At 36.8% G+C, this 20,835-nt stretch overlaps 1 protein-coding gene across 10 annotated transcripts in view; it reads left to right on the top strand.

The window, feature by feature from the left end:
* Positions 1–20,835, top strand: part of CCDC102B (coiled-coil domain containing 102B) — a 340,996-nt gene that overhangs the window by 87,071 nt on the left and 233,090 nt on the right. For all 10 annotated transcript variants that reach the window (XM_070361705.1, XM_070361701.1, XM_070361709.1 and 7 more), the window contains exon 6: positions 11,861–12,070. In XM_070361705.1, coding sequence (XP_070217806.1) covers positions 11,861–12,070 — 210 coding nt within the window. The remainder of the gene's footprint in view (positions 1–11,860; positions 12,071–20,835) is intronic.

Genomic DNA, 20,835 nt, shown 5'->3' with positions numbered 1-20,835 from the left:
CATAGCTTTGACTAGACAGACCTTTGTTGGCAAAGTAATGTCTCTGCTTTTGAATATGCTATCTAGGTTGGTCATAACTTTCCTTCCAAGGAGTAAGTGTCTTTTAATTTCATGGCTGCAGTCACTATCTGCAGTGATTTTGGAGCCCCCCAAAAATAGTCTGATACTGTTTCCACTGTTTCCCCATCTATTTCCCATGAAGTGATGGGACCAGATGCCATGATCTTCATTTTCTGAATGTTGAGCTTTAAGCCAACTTTTTCACTCTCCTATTTCACTTTGATCAAGAGGCTTTTGACAGTAGATAAAAAATTCCTCCTTTTCTTCTTACTCAACTATATGTTATGTTGTTTGTGCAAATAATTTGATTACTAGGAGAGGAACATAGTCTAATTAGGAGCAATTCATTCCCAAATTTTTTTTGAAGGTAAGGTGGGAGGGGGAACACAGAGGGTAGAAAGTATTTTATTCTCTGTTTTAAAAGAGAAAATGTTTTCAAGGTGTTTTCTTAAATTATAAATTCAATTTTTAATTCTGGAAATAACGTATGGTCCTCCTGTGCTTCCCTGGCTCAGCTGGTAAAGAATGCAGGAGACACGTGTTTGATTCCTGGGTCAGGAAGATCCACTGGAGAAGGGATAGGCTACCCACTCCAGTATTCCTGGGCTTCCCTTGTGGCTCAGCTGGTAAAGAATCTGCCTGCAATGCGGGAGACCTGGGTTTGATCCCTGGGTTGGGAAGATCCCCTGGAGAAGGGAACGGCTACCCATTCCAGTATTCTGGCCTGGAGAATTCCATGGACTGCATAGTCCAAGGGTTTGCCAAGAGTCAGACACAACTGAGCAACTTTCACTTTCACTGTGCTTCCCAGGTGGCGCTAGTGGTAAAGAATCTTCCTGCTAAGGCAGAAGACACTGGTTCAGTTCCTGGGTGAGGAAGTTCCCCTAGAGGAGGAAAATAGCAACCCACTCCAGTATTCTTGCTGGAGAATGCCATGGACAGAGAAGCCTGGTGGGCTACAGTCCTTAGGATCACAAAGAGACAGGTCTGAAGCGACTTACTGCATGCTGTGCTAGGATCTATTAATAGTAGTTCAGTGGTGTCAAAAGTATAAATGAGCCTGACCTCAGAGAACTGCCTTCAATGGGAGAAAACAGCTTTCATCAAAAAATCATACAGTTCATTGCATATGTTCAACTCTAGGGGAGCTACAAAGTCGATGTGTGTGATGGTGGGGGAGTTGGGCTAGTTAGGAATTTTAGATGAAGAAATACCTGAGACTTTATTTACTGACATACTTAAATGGAATCTTTTTTAATGAGAAGGGTGTCATATAATTAGAAATCTGGTGCCGTCATAATTTAATTTTCTGAGATTGCCACAATAGGTGTTGATTTGAATTCTTTTAAATCACTTGTATCACATACTTCTTATTGACTTTACATGTTCTAGCAAAGAAACCTAGATTACTGAGAATATGGTGAATGTATCAGAAATGATTATATAATTTTGAAAGAGGATATTGACGTTTGCAAGCAGGTTAATTTAGAAGCCTGTTAGTGTTATGGATTTAAGCATTCTGGCACATTCTGAGTTCTTATTGATGAAATTCAGGAACTAGAATCTATAAAAAGATATGTGATATGAGTAAACCATCAGAGAAAAATAATATTCTTGGAAAAGTGAAAATCAAACTGTCACACATGGATATGCATTCTGGTCATTTAGACAAATATAAGTCTAAATAGTCCAATTATCCAAGATGAAATCTGTCACTTGTCCTGGAGTTACAGAAAACTGATAAATATAAAACTGAATAATGGATGAAAACCAGTGATCATTTAACCAGGAAGTATTAAGTGCCTCAAGTAACAGATTTTATTTTTTCAGAAAGGGTTTTAAATGATGTAGAGTGAAATGCAGGATTTGAATGTCTTTACTTGGGTATCTCAACAGCAGTATCTTTTCCAGATGACTAGGTCTTTGGGAAAGTTTTCTGGCTAAGTTAGATTCATGATTTAATTGTTGTTGTTCAGTTGCTAAGTCATGGCCAATTCTTTGATCCCATGGACTGCAGCATGCCAGGCTCCTCTTTCTATGCAATTCTCTAGGTAAGAATACGGGAGTGGGTAGCCATTCCCTTCTCCAGGAGATCTTCCTGACCCAGGGACTGAACCGGGGTCTCCTGGATTGCAGGCAGACTCTTTACTGTCTGAGCCACCAGGGAAGCCCAGTATCTCCCGGAGTATGCTCAAATTCACATCCATTGAGCTGGTGATTTAATTACAATCTGAGATTTAAAGTCTTTAACTGTAAATTCTTATTAACTTTCATTGGGTAGAAAACAGTCTCCTAAAGATTGGGTTGTCAGAGGTAATAGAAGAAATTGCATTAATCAAAACTCTTAAATGTTAGAGTCTCAGGATCAGCCTATGTCTTCAGAAATCCCTGCACATTTCTGAAATCCCAACCTTGAGGGACCTTGGGTTTTCTCAGTGTCCTCTGGTTTCTTAAGATCTCTGCTGTGATGCCTTCTGGGTCTTATTCTCTTTGGTTCACACACATGCATTTGGGACTTCTGTTCCCTTGGCCTGCAGGTTCTGTGCAGTTTTTTCAAGATCCTGCTTACTGCTTTCCATGGGAGGAATAACGGAATTTAGCTAATTCATTTTATAATGCTATTAACACTTTTGTGTCTTCATATTAAGTATTCCCCTCAATGCTTCAAATTCAAAATGGCTTTACTACATATATTACAATATAGTTGCACTGAATCAGGATTCAAATCTCCAGTAGAGAGAAATATTCTGTTTCATGCTAGAGGCATTTGATTGAGAACTTTCCTATTATCATCCTCAAAAATGCTGCCCTTAGAAAATGTGCTTTCGTGTCAAGAGAGACATTGTGGAAGCATGTGCCTTAAACTAGATGAGGAGATGGGAAGAAGACAAGGTACAAATGCAAAAGACGAGAGCCTTCTGTTTCAAACTTCTGAGAGGTTGAAAGAAAAAAATAAAATGGGAGGAGTGCATAATGAGCATAACATACTCGTTGGGAGTATGATTTGATGTGTTTACATTTGACTACATTTGATGTGTTCAAAATGGGCTTCCCAGGTGGCACAGTAGAGAATCTGCCTGCCAGTGCAGGAGATTCATGTGACCTGGGTTCGATCCCTGGGTCAGGAAGATCCCCTGGAGAAGGAAATGGCAACCCACTCCAGTATTCTTGCCTAGGAATTCCCATGGCCAGAGGAGCCTGGTGGGCTACAGTCCATTGGATGGCAGAAGAGTTGGACTTGACTGAGCGACTGAGCAAGCAGGCACAGTGTATTCAAAATACATTGGTTTCCCATGTACCTATTAATATAGCCTGGTGAGTATAAGGTTTTAAGGGCCACACATACTGAGGAAACCAGTTGCTAGTTCTGATCCTCCAGGTCTCAGATCCCTTGTTAGTATCCATACTTCCTTCTGTAGGTGATGTCTCCTCTTGCAGGATGTCCACCCTGATTGGTCTGCTCTCTTTTGCACACTGTCTTTCTGACTGTGCCACGTGGTCTCCAGAGAATGCTCTGTGGCTCTTGGATATTTATCTTCCCTGTTGTGTGTGAATCAAGGTTCCTATGCTGCTGCTAAGTCGCTTCAGTCGTGTCCGACTCTGTGCGACGCCATAGACAGCAGCCCACCAAGCTCCCCCATCCCTGGGATTCTCCAGGCAAGAACACTGGAGTGGGTTGCCATTTCCTTCTCCAATGCATGAAAGTGAAAAGTGAAAGTGAAGTCGCTCAGTCGTGTCTGACTCCTAGCGACCCCATGGACTGCAGCCTACCAGGCCCCTCCGTCCGTGGGATTTTCCAGGCAAGAGTTCTGGAGTGGGGCGCCACTGCCTTCTCGGAAGGTTTCTGTACCATCTCTAAATTATACTAGTGGAATAGGTGATTTTGTTTCTTTCCATTTTTGATTTTTGGAGGCTGTGTTGAGAAAGAAAGTTTTAGTCTATGGTCATGTTCTAAACGATGTGATCCCCAAAGGATACTCTGTTTTGACCCCAGGTGGTCATTTATCATAGCATTGCTTACAGAAAAATAACTTTAAGAAACTTATTTCTTTGATATTGTAAAATGGACATTTAAGTAACATAGGTCAAAGAGAAATTTAATGGAATTTAAGGCTGAAGGATAAAAAATACGAAGTCTTGAGGGATGCTGCAGAATTCAGGGATATTTTTAACATCAGTGACCATATTGGGAAACGGTTATGTCTGCTGTGGGACAGTGCTTCTCAGATCTCAATTACAATGAGTGTAATTAACCTAGAACCCCAGCTGCCCTTGTCTGAAATCCAGGGAATGACAGTGCGCTTCTCATAGACAACTCCCAGCCAAAGACGGGCCTCCTGGTGTTGGGACATGCAACCCTTCTCACTAATGACTTTGACTCAAAAACTCCTCTGTGTCCTCACCTCCCTTTCCGAGGAAGGCACTGATATCCAAGATGATCAGACCCAATCTGCCTTCCTTCCCTGTCTCTGCCTCATGCGGAGTCATTCCTGATCCCAATCTGACTGTTCTCGGCCTTTCCTGTCTCTCCCCCTTTCTCTCTCGTATGCAGTCCCCGCAGTCAATTTACTGTATTTTAAACGCCAGCTGTAAGAGTTGCTTCTTGAAATATCCAGATTAACCCAATATCAAAGACAAAAATTAGCAAACTAAATGCTAACAGAAAAAAAATCACAATGAATGTAGAAAGAGGGAAAGTCAATATTAGGAATTAATACAAAAAAAGTAGAATAGAGTTAGCAAAGACAGAAGTTGGTTTTTTGGGGAAAAAAAAGCATTCAGGCAAAATTAATTAAGAGATATAATTTAAAAACTCTAGTAATAAAAAAGGGACAAAATTTTAGATAGAGCAGAGGTTTATAAAGATAGGGAACCACTCTGCAGAGAGAATTCTAATAAAAATAAAATCTTACATGAAATGAATTATTGACCAGAAAATATAACTTACCCAGTATGACTCTTGTAAAAATAGAAAGCTGAAATCCATTTAGAACATTAAATAAAGTAAATTAAAAATTAATGAATTAAAACTTTTTATAATAAAACTCTAGCATCAGAATATTTTATGGTTAAATTCTACCATTCTGAGTAGATGATTCTAGTTTATAGAGAATCTTCTAAAAAAGAGAAAAAAAGAGGGAAAACTTCCCAATTCTTTTTATTGTATTAGTTTAATCCTTATACTGCATCTAGACAAGGGTAATATAAGCAAGGAAGATTATAATCAATTTCACACATAAATATAATGGCAACAATATTAACCAAATATGAGTAGTCAATATTTTTTTGATGAATAAAAAATTTGTCACAGGAATACAAGGTATACAATAACATTAGATCTTTTATTATGTAAGTCAGCACAAAACAGAGTACAAGAAAAAGTCAATTATGTAGTTATCTCTAAAGTTTCTTAAAAAAAAACAGTTGCTACAGTTCCTATGATTATAAAACAGTTCCTATGATTATAGGAAAAAGCATTTTAGCACACTAGGACTCAAAGTAAACTTTTTAAACCCGATAGAGTAACAAAATTGTGGAGCAAATATTTTATTTAATGATGAAGTATTAGAAGCTTGACAAACCTAGACAGCATATTAAAAAGCAGAGATATCACTTTGCTGACAAAGGTCTATATAGTCAAAGCTATGGTTTTTCTAGTAGTCATGTATGAATGTGAGAGTTGGACCATGAAGAAGGCTGAGCACCGAAGAATTGATATTTTCAAATTGTGGTGTTGGAAAAGACTCGAGAGTCCCTGAACTGCAAGGAGATCAAACCAGTAAAGGAAATCAACCCTGAACATTCAGAAGGACTGATGCTGAAGCTCAATACTTTGGCCACCTGATGTGAAGAACTGACTGATTGGAAAAGATCCTGATGCTAGGAAACATTGAGGGCAGGAGGAGAGGGCGGCGACAGAGGATGAGATGGTTATACAGCATCACTGACTCAATGGACATGAATTTGAGCAAATCCCTGGAGATAGTGAAGGACAAAGGAAGCCTGGTATGTCCATAGGGTCACAAAGAGTTGCACATGACTTAACGAGTGAGCAACAAAACCAGAAGCATGGTACCACTTTTTATTTAATATTCTATTTCAGATGCCAGGCAGTTCAACAAAAGAAGAAAAGTAATAAAGTTATAAGAATTGGAAAGATACAAAATTGTAATGATCACAGAAGGTATAATTATTTAGAGAACACAAACTAATCTATAAAATATAATTCATGAGAGTTTAAGGATACTGTTGAATATAAGACCAATTAAGTATACATATATATATGTATATATACCAGAAAAAAATCGTATTTATAAATATAACATATATGTATTATAAATAGAGTAGAACCTGGGTAAGGATTGGAAGACTAAAGAAACAGCAGAGTAAGAGCCCAGACTCAGAGTCACCTGCATAAGGACAGTTGATCTATCAACAGCTGTCACTGGAAGCCAGTGGTAAGTAGAGGAGGCTGTAAAAAGTACTGACTTTGGATTAAAGATGAATGGAAGGAATTAACTTGCTTATTATAATATTAATATTAGTTTTTTTAATGAACAATCTTATTTTAATACTTAAAAAGTTTGTGTGATTCTGGTTTGATCAATGAAACAAACTCATTTTTTTTTCTTCACTAAGTTTCTTGAAAGAATTCATCAGTATATCTCTTTTGTCAAATTTCCCCCCCAAAGCAGATATTAAAAAAGCAATATTAAAACATAAAATTGTTACACTAAGTCATTCTTGACACAAATGGTGATTTAGGGGTTTCTCATTAATACCTTTGCTACTATTTCATTTTTATCATCATACTCTAGCTCTAATTCATTCTACCATCTCCTTTTCTACTATTTCCCCCATATAAATCATATACTATGTACTTTTTCCTTCTTTACAGCTCAGTGTTAATAAAGTTAAGTTTCTATTTTATTTGAACCATCAGAGTATAATACAATAGTCAGTATAACTTTTAATTAAAATGATGGTTAATCCTTTAGAAGAAAAAATAAATACATTGATTAACATGAAACATAATCTCAGTTGAGTGGAAAACCTTACTTTAGGTGATTTCCACAGATTTCGTGTTCTTTAGACACTGAGAACTGTCAAAATCTCTGAGAAGAGCATCCCTGGGGCCAAGACAGTTTGTCTACTTCTAAAATTACTTTTAGGAGAGATTTGGGAAATAAAGAGCATCTACCCTTTATGATTTGCTTAATTTCCTAGTGCAGATTTTATTAAGTATTTTATATTTACACAGTTTTTCCTCGCTGTTGTTGTTGTTTTTCAGTCGCTAATTTGTGTCCAACTCTTTGCAACCCCGTGGACTGCAGCATGCCAGGCTTCCTTGTACTTTACTATTCCTAGAGTTTGCTCAAGTTCATGTTTACGTATTATAAGGATACTCTAAAAGGTCTGAAATCATAAGGAACCATCTCATGACCTGCAAAATGTATATAGGTCAACAAGGAAGTGATGACTAGAATGACCACAAGCTGTTATTCAGTTCAGTTCAGTTGCTCAGTCATGTCCGACTCTGCGACCCCATGGACTGCAGCACACCAAGCCTCCCTGTTTATCACCAACTCTCAGAATTTACTTAAACTCATGTCCATTGAGTCAGTGATGCCGTCCAACCACCTCATCCTCTGTTGCCCCCTTCCCTTTGTTCCTTCAATCTTTTGCAGCATCAGGGGTGTTTTCCAGTGAATTGGCTCTCTGTATCAGGTGGCCAAAATAGCAGAGCTTCAGCTTCAGCGTCAGTCCTCCCAGTGAATATTCAGGGTTGATTTCCTTTAGGTTTCACTGGTTTGATCTCCTTACTGCAGTGCAACACAGTGGATTCAGAATGTGGTTTGTATCCATATATAAGTAGGTATCTGTTAGCCTCGTGTGGGTGGGATGAACTCGTATTGAAAGCAGAGAGGAGCCTTAGGTGAACCATGGCTTGGACTCTTTGTCCACCTTGACGTTACTTCTACTGTTAGAACCCCAGTTTCCCTGCTCGTGTGTAGCACACACAAACTTACAGGATGGTGGTAAGGATAAGAAATAACCTTAGAGCTATTTACTAGGAACATACTACTACTGCTGCTGCTGCTAAGTCACTTCAGTCATGGGAACATACTAGGTTCTTAGTAAAGGGTAATCATCTTTTACTGCTATGGAGTGACAAGCTTCCTGCCTTTTATCTCTTCTTTTCAAAAGCAGTGTTTGTAATGAGGTTTTATAGCTAACTTGTCTGAAATGAAAATTCTGAATATTTGCACATCTATTGCTGGAACATGCACATCGTTTGTACGCAACACTCACTGGCCTGAAGAACAGCGTATAGTGCATTCTGTTGGGGGATTTCTCAGTCGACAAGGTCCATTTACAAAATGATTGTTGTCTTGATAAAATGTGCTGAAAAATAATACACTGTTTCACCTGTTATTGTTTGAATTGGCTGTTGGTGTGCTTTGTTCTTTAGAAAACATATTTGTGACAAATATTTATGTTGAGTTTGAAAGTTTAATAACTATTTTCCCTAAATCATTCCTGTCTCATAATACTAAGTTGTAGGAAATACTTTCCGTATTTTATAAATGAAAAATAGTGTCTTGGGATAAAAAGAACTGGGAATCAAGTTTAGGTCATTCTACTGAAAAATCCTGTCTTTACCTGACTCCTATCACACACACAATACAAAGGAACTATGACAACAGTAATAAGAGTTAAGAGTAAATGTGCTGAGAAATTCTATTGGCAGTTGAACTGGTGAGTGAGTAACTGGCTCTGCTAGGATGCTATCTTATTTCGCTTTGTGCCCAATTGCTGTGATTGAAATACAAAGGAGCTTCTTGCTAGAGACACAGTATGCACGCTTTCTTTCCTTCAGCAGGTCCTTGTGAAGTGCTGACCTAGCGTGTGTCAGGTGCCAGATGATGAGCAAAATGGCCCAACTCTGGTTTCATAAAACTTACCTTCTAGTTATTTTGTTCATTGCAATCTATTACTGATGCCCTTTCAGCAGCATTAAGCAGTGACAAGGGGCGAAGATTGGGTTTATAGATGAATATGATTAGAAGTGACCAAATTGTTAGGCTGTGTACACATTTGTCACTCATATCTCAATGAAACTGGAAGGAAGCAAGCAAATACATAAACACTGATATACATATATATGAATAAATGAAATGACTCAATTTGGTCCTTGGGAATAATCACAATATTACATTTTTTTTTCATAAGAAACTCAAATGATCCTTTAAATCATACTTCCTTCTAAGTGTAAGTATCTGCTTGTTTAACTTGCTTTCATACCTACTCTCTGGAGAAGGCATTGGCACCCCACTCCAGTACTCTTGCCTGGAAAATCCCATGGACGGAGGAGCCTGGTAGGCTGCAGTCCATGGGGTTGCGAAGAGTTGGACACAACTGAGCAACTTCACTTTCACTTTTCACTTTCATGCATTGGAGAAGGAAATGGCAACCCACTCCCGTGTTCTTGCCTGGAGAATCCCAGGGATGGGGGAGCCTGGTGGGCTGCCATCTATGGGGTCGCACAAAGTTGGACACGACTGAAGCGACTTAGCAGCAGTAGCAGCAGCAGCATCCCTACTCTCCTAAGCTCCTAATATGTCATGATTGGGCTCTTGGCTCTTAGAATATTCAAATCCATCTCTACTTCCTTTTATTGAGATACTCTTAGCTTGATTCTCCTTCCCTGGCTGTTCAGATGGTAAAGAATCTGCCTAAAATGCAGGAGACCCAGGTTCAGTCACTGGGCTGGGAAGATCCCCTGGAGAAGGGAATGCTTACCTACTCCAGTATTCTTGCCTGGAGAATTCCATGGACAGAGGAGCCTGGTGGGCTATAGTCCATAGGCTTGCAAAGAGTCAGACATAACTAAGAGACTAACACTTTCAGTATTAATTAAAATTCATAGTATATTACAGTTAGAATTAAAATGTTTTAGAATTTTTCTGTTGATCATTGGAAGTGAATCAATAGAATTCCATTTCAAATTGATTAGTTGTTAGAACTGCTTACAAAATACTCTGAAAGCTTAAAGTAATACCTGGTATTTCTTTCATCTTTTTAACTCATATTTAATTGAATGGCTTTTAAGGTAGTAGATTTTGTATGATTCCTAGAAAAGAATAATCTGACAAGAAAGAATCTTTAAAGATGAAGTAAAAAATAAAATTGCTAATAAAATTTATGATCCAGTTTTCACAAACCCATACTTTTTTGATGTTTATTATATGCCTAAATTTATCAGATAATTGGTATGTCAATAAAAACCTTCAAATAATAAATAATAGCACAACATTATTTAAGTTTTGTTGTTATTGCCGTTAATATAATTCCTTTCTTCAACTTTTTAAATTTAGATTTTTTTCATTCAAGCCATCTGTTATTTATTTAACATTCTATTTCTACTTGTTATCTGTTATGAGGTATAAATTCAAATTCAGCAATGTCTTTTAAATGCATAAAGTTTTACAAAGACTTGACATAGCATCCTGTTTGTCCTTGACCAAGAATACATTTATTCTCATAAAATTAATTTTTCATCACTAAGTTGATGACTTTTTATTACGACTTTATTATTTTCATTCTGATAAGTGATGTGATGCTAGTCAAAAAGTTTAAGCATTAATCTTAATAATTAAAGTCATGTCATGTTCTAAATTGGATTGTGAAATACTGTTTTCACCTCATATCCCAAACAGGCACCCCAAATGTCAAATCACGTCATCTAAAATTTGATCCCTTAGTTTATTATGTTTAATTGATAGAGAAGGTCTAGTGCCAAGAATGTAATTTTAGTTTCCTGTTTTTTTCAGAAACCAGAGCCTCACTTAGATTTGGGAACAGAACATTTTCTACAATAATGGCACAATTATGTGTATATGAAAAAGCAGTTTTTAGACTTTTTAATCAAAATTAATTTCCAAAGATATTATTGAAGTCTAACATTTTCTTAATGTTGATTTCTCTTTGAAAATTTAAAGTCATGGAAGCTACTTTATAATAGTGCAATACTATTCAACACTTTGCCATCAAGCCATTTAATACTAACAATGTAAAAACAAGTAATTTTCAACCTCGATCCATAACAAATTGTTTTAAAATACCTCTGATTTTAATCATGTTGCCAACCTCCGTTCCCTGAAAATCAAATAGGCCATTCATTCAGGCAAGTTTGACTATATTGTACAGTATTCTAATCATGGCATTTATGATATTTTATTACATTCACTTGTCTATATTTGCAATGACTAACATAGTGCCTGGAAGTTGAAAGGTATAGTAAATAAGTGAATGAGTGAATGAATATATGAACTATATCCATCCAACCAAAATTGCCCAAGAAATGATTTTGTTCCTTCTCAACTGATAAATTCTCATCAGCTGAGTGGAGATTGATGGCAAAATATCATCAATGTCTCACTTAATATACTTAATTGACAAATATGGTCTGTTTGGTTCTAGAAATAGGCCCATGAACCAAGAGAAAGGGTAAATTTATCTAGCACATGATCTGATCTTAGGGCTTTTGTGTTGTTTTCAACTTTCAGACAAATAGTGTTCTCTTTTTAAAAATTGTGTAGACACTTCCTTGGTGGTTCAGTGGTTAAAACACCACACTTTCACTGCAGGGGGCACAGATTCAAACCCTGGTCGAGGAACTAACTTCCTGCATGCCTTGGATGTGGCCAAAAAATAGAAAACTTAATGTATAAAAGGACATATTCACTTTGGCAATTGCAAATGCTACATGTTGCTTTTCTGTGTTTTCTGTGTTTAGCTAGAGAGATTGCAGGCTGAAAATACATCTGAGTGGGACAAGAGGGAGCTCCTTGAAAAGGAAAAACAAGGACTGGAGAGAGAAAATAGAAGGTTAAAGGTCCAGGTGAAAGAAATGGAAGACCTCCTGCACAGGAGAAATAGATTAAGTGAAAACTCGGAAGGCCCTGATTTCAAGACGTCAGGAGTTGAACTACAGGAAAAAAACAAGGTATGGGAGCTCTTTGGAAGCAAATGTCCTCACGTCCTTTGTATTTTTGCCCTGGGGACTGGTGGGTACCGCCTTAACTTTCACAACTTCAAGCCTGAATACATTTTTTTGTACTACCTCGTATCTGATAGTTTGATCTTTTCCCGTGGTAGTATAAAATGTATCTAAAATGTTATTCATGCATAGGAAAAGAGAGCATGACAAATGTTGTGTGAACACGTTAGAGTATGACAAATCTGAGAGTTTCAAGCTTTTCCAAAAGGAAGAAAAGCATGAAGTCAGGAAAGGACCTCTGTGTGTTTGGTTTCCTGTCATAGTTTTGTCTCAGTTATCCAAGCAGTTGATCTTATTTTTCAGTGAGTATTTTTCTCCATCAGTTTGGGCAACTATACAATTAGGATTTGTTGGTGTAAGGTAAATATCCACATAAACATTTAAACATATCTGGTTTACTCCTCTTTGATTTCTTTTTAGTCTCAGAAAAATTATTTTTAAATCAATTAAACACATCATGTTACAAATAACCTTTATAGGCTATGACATAAATGTTAAAACCTGAATTACAGTCAAATTTTGACTTTGGGAAAGTTAGCTTGCTTTGGAATTTTGTCCTAAAGCTAATAGACATATTTACTGCTATAGATGTAATTTTTTTGATACATGGCTTTTAGATTTTTAAAACACTCTCAGTGGCAGTTGTAATGTATGTGTGTTAGTGTCAATATGTTGCAACACACACACAGCTTGTTCCTGTTTCTCCCATGTAAGTAGCTATGGCACCTTAATGCATCATTCTATCTTTTTCACTCAGTTACTTTAACAATGAGTTAAAAATGAGTTTGAAAAGTTCATATTTTTTGAGTCATATAAGTAGTTCATGTTCATATCAGCTGTAAAAGCTAAATGGGCAGAAAAATTGAATTCCATATTACTTTTCTTTATTCTTTGTGATTTTAGGGATTTATTGCAAATATAAGATTAAATTGGATTAGTGTCTCATGACTTGGTGATGTAAATATCTAAAGTTAAATGTTATAGTCAGTAATCATAATTTTCTATTGTACAGATTCATAAACCATCAGTAATGGTATATGCTTCTGACATATACACAACGGATAAATCTGTAGAGAATGTTTTGCAGCTTGCCACTCATGAAAGCACAGAATTATTTCAATTACGGGGCAAGTTTTGATCATCAAAATATCTGTTTCCCTTTGATTCACTGAACAGAGCAAGCACTTATTTATATTATACCCTGTGCCAGTCACTGCTCTGGATGCTGGTGATGTGAAAATGACTGAATCATTATCCTTGCCCAGCGTGGGCTTAGTGTGTGTCTGGGAAGATATTACACATCCATTGTTATCAATAATACATTGTGATGATGGCTAAGAGCAAAGTGGAACGGGAACATGAAAGAAGTACTTCATTCTATCCCACTGTGATGCCTTTCTGGTTATATCCAGCTGTTATAGCATAAAGTGTGTCAGTTAGGAAGTATGAGGGCTGATTGGGGCCTGTTTGGAGCTGGTGTGTGCCTGCATGCTCAGTCACTTGTCTTGTCCAACTTTTTGCGACCCTGTGGACTGTAGCCCACCAGGTTCCTCTGTCCATGGGATTCTCCGGGCAAGAATACTGGAGTGGGTTGCCATGCTTTCCTGCAGGGATCTTCCTGACCTAGAGATCAAACCCACGTCTCCTGTACCTCCTGCTTTGCAGGTGGATTTTACCACTGAACCACTGGGGAAGCCCTTGGAGCTGGTATATATGCCAGTGTGCCTTATCATGTTAGCAGACCACTCTGAGTTTAGATCTGGGCTCTTGGGACCAGTGTAGTTCTTTGGTTTAGAAGTAGACAGAGCTTGGAAACCAGGAAGATTTTGGAAGATCTGAACAACTCGTTGGGTGTGCTCATCAATCACAAGGCTATTCCTTCAGTGTATGTCATTTTGATGGCTGGGAGGAGGTGTTAGTGCATTTTTTTTTTTAACCTTCTTCATTAAGAATTCAGACTCACTAATTAAACTAAAGGCGTCCTAGGTGGCACCAGTGGTAAAGAACCCATCTGCCAACACCGGAAACATAAGAGACTTAGGTTCAATCCCTGGGTGGGGAAGTTCCCCTGGAGGAGGACACGGGCAACCTACTTGCGTCTTCTTGCCTGGGAAATCCTATGGACAGTGGAGCCATGCAGGCAATGGTCCATAGGGTTGCAAAGAGTCAGACAGGAGTGAGCGACTTAGCACGCACGCACTTAAACCAAAAGAATTACCTGTCGTGGAGCAGCTGCAGGTCATAATCCCTGGGGCCACAGAAATCTTTACAGATCAAAATATCAAGGTTCGGATGTCTCTCAATATCAAATGAATCAAAGCTTCATACAGAACAAGCCAAAGTCCAGGAAATCGTGTAGATGTTATTATAACACAAATCCAAACTGTGGTTTTAACATTATTTCAATAAAACTAATCTGTATGTGTAAAATTATGTGCATCAGTACCATATAGGAATAACATGTTTGTATATATATGTATATATACATTTATATATAAGTGCCCTATAGGATTAGCATATATCTAAATGCATAAAAATACTATGTATGAATAAGATGAGGAAATGGATGCTGGCATATAAAATGCTAAACTCATAAATCTCATACAAACATAAAATGAACACATGTGAAAGGTTTTATTTCATCCATCCACTCCTGAATCAACCAGTAAGATGATATAGCCAGTTGAATGAAGGATCTAAGTAATAGACAAATGGACAACCAGAATGCACAAATGAATTTGGTTATCAGATGCAAAACGGATTTTTTTTTTCCCACAAGGGATAAAGACATAGATTGCACTTCCGCTAGGCAAAATTAGTCTGCATCTCTATGGATGAGAATTATATGCATTGCTGTGGGTTATCTAGAAAGTACACGGTTGTGTGTACAACAGCCTACAGACAGTGAAAGCTGCAGATCCCTTTAGAATGATAAAACCCTAGCTGGAGAATGGTGTTAGAAAGGACCATCTTTCCCAAGGCTCGGTGAAAAGCCAAATAAACAGCTGTAAGGTTCACTAATTCGAATCCCTTTCTGAGCTCTTACCTGTCCTGTTTCTCCCTCTGTTCGCTTCTTTGAACTTCAGGACAGAGAATAAAGTTGATTGAAAGGAAAGGAAAAGAAAAGTGGGGTTTGTGACCACCGTAACGCGATAAAACATAACAAAACAACCAAAGAGGAAACAAGAATGCGTTACCTGATATTTATCAAACTATGTCATGATTTTGCTGTAACGGAGAAAAGTAGAATTGCAATTCCCAACAATTTTAGAAAATAGACTACCCTGTAGGGCTCATGTGGTTTCTTCAGTTAATGGCAGAGATTTCTGTGCTTGTGAAGCCTTAATTCTCTTGATGTGCAGTATATGTATTTTCCATTGCAAATCATGCTTTTTCAAGTGAGACATCATTGGAAAAAGTGGTCAGAATTCTACTGAGCAAGTCCCCATGGCTCGTCGTCATGCCTCTCATGAAGCGCTTTGGAAGCCTGTTTTCTTAAATCATTCTGGCAACTGATTCCCTTCATTCAGGTCACATACGGGGTCATTCTCAGAAAGTTAATGTGACAGAGTGGTAATTGATGTGTCTCAGGAAAATGATGAATTAATCCCAAAGTGGAAAGGCCATCAAAGTCAATTCCTAATGAATTTACTTTACTGAAAGTGTCTGTTCTTTGAACAGAATTGGCATTATGTATATTTTGTTTAGCAACTTTGTCTTCAGAAAGGTATTATTTCCATTTAGTGGTGTAGCAGGCAGCTCTCTTAACTTTAACTTTCCTCCATTCATTATCATTCTTCCAAAGCCTTCTTTTACTCATAAATTTCTTGAATCATTTAAGAATAAACAATAATTATACCTATTCTTTTGCTGTTAGAGTAATAAATATAGAACACTATAATTTGAGGTTATTAGATTTATTATATTTTCTTATGTTTTTCTTTAGCTGTTCTTACTCTGCTTTGCTCTGAGATACACTAGAAATTTCAACTTTTAAAATTGTTATTAGTAAATACTTATATAACTGTATCGCTTCTTGACCTTTTGGCTAAGATCAAGTGTGAATACTTATATAAATATAGAGATGTTTAGACATATGGAAAAATATAAAAAAGTATGTTAAATCTGCTATATCTTATTAATCAAAATGAAAATAATTTATTTTGAAGAATAGCATGTATACCACACTATTATAGGGTACAGAAGACATTCTTCAAAATAAATTATTTTCTCATGAAACTGAAAAACACATCCACGGTGTTGTGTACATTTTAACAAAGATGAATGGAATTATGTAGATTGAGCAAAACAATGTCCTTTTGCCTAAGAAAATTTGAAGTTAGCAGAAATAAAGATACTTAAGTACCACTTACAAATATCATAAGGATGATATCTACTGAAAATGCCCCACTGAATCGAAATAAATCAATATACTGCAAAATAGGGTGGCATTTACTTTAATATAATATGGTTGCTTTCACCTCCACTCAAATACACACACACATGCAGGCACACACATCTGTGCACACACCCACAGTGAATTGATTTCTACAAAACTAATACTAAACTAGGAGTATTAGTTTTCTTCCCCTTTTGTGATTCTCTACTGGAACAAAAGTGCACACATAAGATTTTATATGCATGAAGCAGCATTTCTGGGAATAAATTATTTGCCTGTGGAGTTCTACTTTCTCTTACTAAAACACCAAATGCTGTCATGTCTTGTGAAATTAAAATCATGACTATTAAATCTCAGTCCACGTGTTTGGCACATCCTCACAAATGTGTAGCAGATCATTAAATGAATGTGTGTGTTTATGCTTTGATTTTCATTATTTAAATTTTACTGTATATTTTCATTTATCTTCAATTCTCATCCTCTCTCTTTTATTCTATTACAAGGCAAATGTGAGAGCCAACAAAGTCTGTAGGGTTAATGGGATCTTTTACCAGCCTCTAAAACCTCCTTTTTATGTGTCAGATAAATAACATTTATCCCATAACCAATTAAAATGAAGATGCAAATTTTGACTCTTTAGGTCACTTATATTTTACAGAATTAGAACTTCATGAAATTTTATAGGTTGTGATATTCAGATATGAAATTGTATCTCATTTTGTATTTTATATGACTGGCATACTACTAATAATCTGCTATATTATTATAAAATGATTGGCAGTTCCCATAGCTGTTGTCAGTTGATTTATGTATTAGTTTGATTTAAAAAAGTGATAGAAATAATATGTAGCTTCTTATTTAAAATGACAAAATGCTATGGTTATAATATTTCTTAAAATTAAAAACCAAATTAAAAATAAAGCTATAAGACTAGAGGAAAACTCAAATAGCTTTAATAGAGCTGAGACATTCCCAATTTTTTTTTTCTTTCTTATAGTGAAATCACAGTACATGAAGCTAAGCATTTTTTTCAAGTCTTCATTGTATTTGTTACAATATTGTCTCTGCTTTAACCGTTTTTGGTTTATCAGCAACAAGGCATGTGGGATCCTAGCTCCCTACCAGGGACGAACCAGCACCCTCTGTATTGGAAGGCGAAGTCCCAACCACTGGATTGCCAGGGACGCCCTGAAGTTAACTGTTTTAAAGTGAATATCTTAGTGGCATTTGATAAATTCACGATGTTGTACAACCACTTCTGATTCTAAAACATTTTCATCATTCCCAAAGGAAATCCAGTAAGCATTATATAGGAATTCTCCCAAGACGCCAGGAACCACAGATTTCCTTTCTGTCTCCATGGATTTACCTGTTCTGGCTATTTCATATGAATGGAATCATAGAACATGTAACCTTTTGTATCTGGCTTCTTTAACATAAGGTTTCCGAGGTCCCTGAACTGTGCAGCAAGGATCAGCACTTTCTTCCTTTCTTTGTTGGCTGTGGAGTATTTGATTGTATGGATATACTACAATTTGTTCATCCACTCATGGGCTGATGGGTACCTGGATTGTTTCCATCTTTTGGTTCTTTTGAACAGAGCTATTAAGAACAGGAATGTACATGTATTTATTTGGGTACCAGTTTTCAATTCTTTTTGGTATAGATAGGGGTAGAATTTCTAGGTCATATGGCAATTATATAACTTTGGAGAGACCAACAGTGTTTTTTTTTACATTGACTGAGCCATTACTTTTCCAGTACAACATATGAGAATTCTTATTTCCCTGTATCCTCAGTGATACTTGTTTTTTTTTTTGGTTTTGTTTCTGTCTTTTAAAAATTATACCCATTCTACTGGGTGTGAAGTGGTAAATCTTGTTGTGGTTTTGATTTGCATTTCCCTCATGACTAGAAATGTTGAAAATATTTCATGGGCTTCTTGGCTACTTCTGTCTTTTCTTCAGTTCAGTTCAGTTCAGTTCAGTCACTCAGTCGTGTCCGACTCTTTGCGACCCCATGAATCGCAGCACGCCAGGCCTCCCTGTCCATCACCAACTCCCAGAGTTCACTCAGACTCACGTCCACCGAGTCAGTGATGCCATCCAGCCATCTCATCCTCTGTCGCCCCCTTCTCCTCCTGCCCCCAATCCCTCCCAGCATCAGAGTCTTTTCCAATGACTCAACTCTTCGCATGAGGTGGCCAAAGTACTGGAGTTTCAGCTTTAGCATCAGTCCTTCCAAAGAAATCCCAGGGCTGAACTCCTTCAGAATGGACTGGTTGGATCTCCTTGCAGTCCAAGGGACTCTCAAAAGTCTTCTCCAACACCACAGTTCAAAAGCATCAATTCTTCGGTGCTCAGCCTTCTTCACAGTCCAACTCTCACATCCATACATGACCACTGGAAAAACCATAGCCTTGACTAGACGGACCTTTGTTGGCAAAGTAATGTCTCTGCTTTTGAATATGCTATCTAGGTTGGTCATAATTTTCCTTCCAAGGAATAAGCGTCTTTTAATTTCATGGCTGCAGTCACCATCTGTAGTGACTTTGGAGCCCCCCAAAATAAAGTCTGACACTGTATCCACTGTTTCCTCATCTATTTCCCATGAAGTGATGGGACCAGATGCCATGATCTTCGTTTTCTGAATGTTGAGCTTTAAGCCAACTTTTTCACTCTCCAGTTTCACTTTCATCAAGAGGCTTTTTAGTTCCTCTTCAGTATCTGTCTATTTAGGCCATTAGCCCATGCCTTTTTGTTGTTGAGTTGTGAGAGCTTTTTGTATATTGTGGATATTAAACCCTTCTCAGATATTTGATTTGCAAGCATTTTCTGCCAGTCTTTAGCTTATCTTTTCATTTTCTTGATAGTGTCTTCTGATGTATGCAGTTTTTTTTTTGCATGCAGTTTTTAATTCTGATGAGTGCCAGTTTATTTTTTCTTTTGTTGTTCATACTTTTAAGGTGTAATTTCTAAGAATCTATCACTAAATCAAGGTTATGATAATTTACTCCTATGTCATCTTCTAAGACTTTTATAATTTTACATGTTATGTTTAGATCATTGATTTCATCTGAGCTAATTTTTATATATGGTTGTAAGGTAGGGGTCCTACTTGTTTGTTTTACATATGTATTTCCAGTTACCTCAGCACAACTTGTCTAACAGACTGTTTTTTCCCTATTGAATAGTCTTGACACTTTTGTTGAAAATCAGTTGTTAATAAATGTATGGGTTTATTTTCTGGATTTTCACTTCTATTCCATTGGTTTACAAGTTTACCATTATATCAGAGAATTCACCTTATAGCCAGTTTCAAAATCAGGAAATGTGATTTCTCCAATTTTGTTCTGCTTTTTCAACATCATTTTGTATATTCAAGGGAAATTGAATTCCTTATGAATTTGAGGATGAGCTTTTCCATTTCTGCAAAAAATGCCATAGGATTTTGATAGGGACTCTATTGAATCTATAGATGACTTGTGGAAATATTGAGATCTGTTGAATATTTGTGTTTCTCCAAAATTCATACATAAAAACCTAAATTCTGATGTGATGGTATTGGAAGTGGGGCCTTTGGGAGATGATTAGGTCTGAGGGCAGAGCCCTCATGAAAGGAATTATTGTCCTTATGAAAGAGGCTCCAGAGAGCATGTTGCATTATTATTCAATGAAAGTGGTAACTGTTAAATGTGTGATTCAACTCATATATAACAGGTAAATAGGACCAAATATTAATGAGTGAAAGAATGAAACTCTTATCCTGGGTCTATGCTCAATATTTGAGTGATTTTGGTCGAGGAATAATCTTTGTGGTTTAATTTTTTTTAACTTTATAAAAAAAGTTTGGAAAAAATACCTGAGATGCTTCCAACACCCAAATTCATGATCCTGTTATGTTTTTGAAAATTTAGCTACTGGTTTAAATAAAGACATTAATTCAGGTTCATGAGGACAACATAATATTTCTTTGGAATTTCAGTTTATTTTTTACTAAAATAGCTATTGGCTCCTAGTACAATTTAGTGTACTCTTTCCACTTACTGGATTTATTTCTTTTTAATTCACACAGTTAAATTTAATGTGGTTGTTGACATAATTGAGTGATTTTTCATTTCATATTTCTCTGCCACTGGCCATCACTTTGTTTCCCTATCATTTTATTATGCTTAATTTAATGGTGTTTAAATATCCACAGCATTTGGCAGCTTTTCTAATTCTCTCAAAATTCTAGGAAAAAAGAGGAGAGGAAGCACCAATACCTCAGTAACTAACAAGAATCATTTCTTTGCTTTTAAACTAGTTTTGAT

This window comes from Bos mutus, chromosome 24 (assembly GCF_027580195.1).
Source record: "Bos mutus isolate GX-2022 chromosome 24, NWIPB_WYAK_1.1, whole genome shotgun sequence".
Lineage (NCBI taxonomy): Eukaryota > Metazoa > Chordata > Mammalia > Artiodactyla > Bovidae > Bos > Bos mutus.
This window is presented reverse-complemented; position numbering and strand designations above follow the sequence as displayed.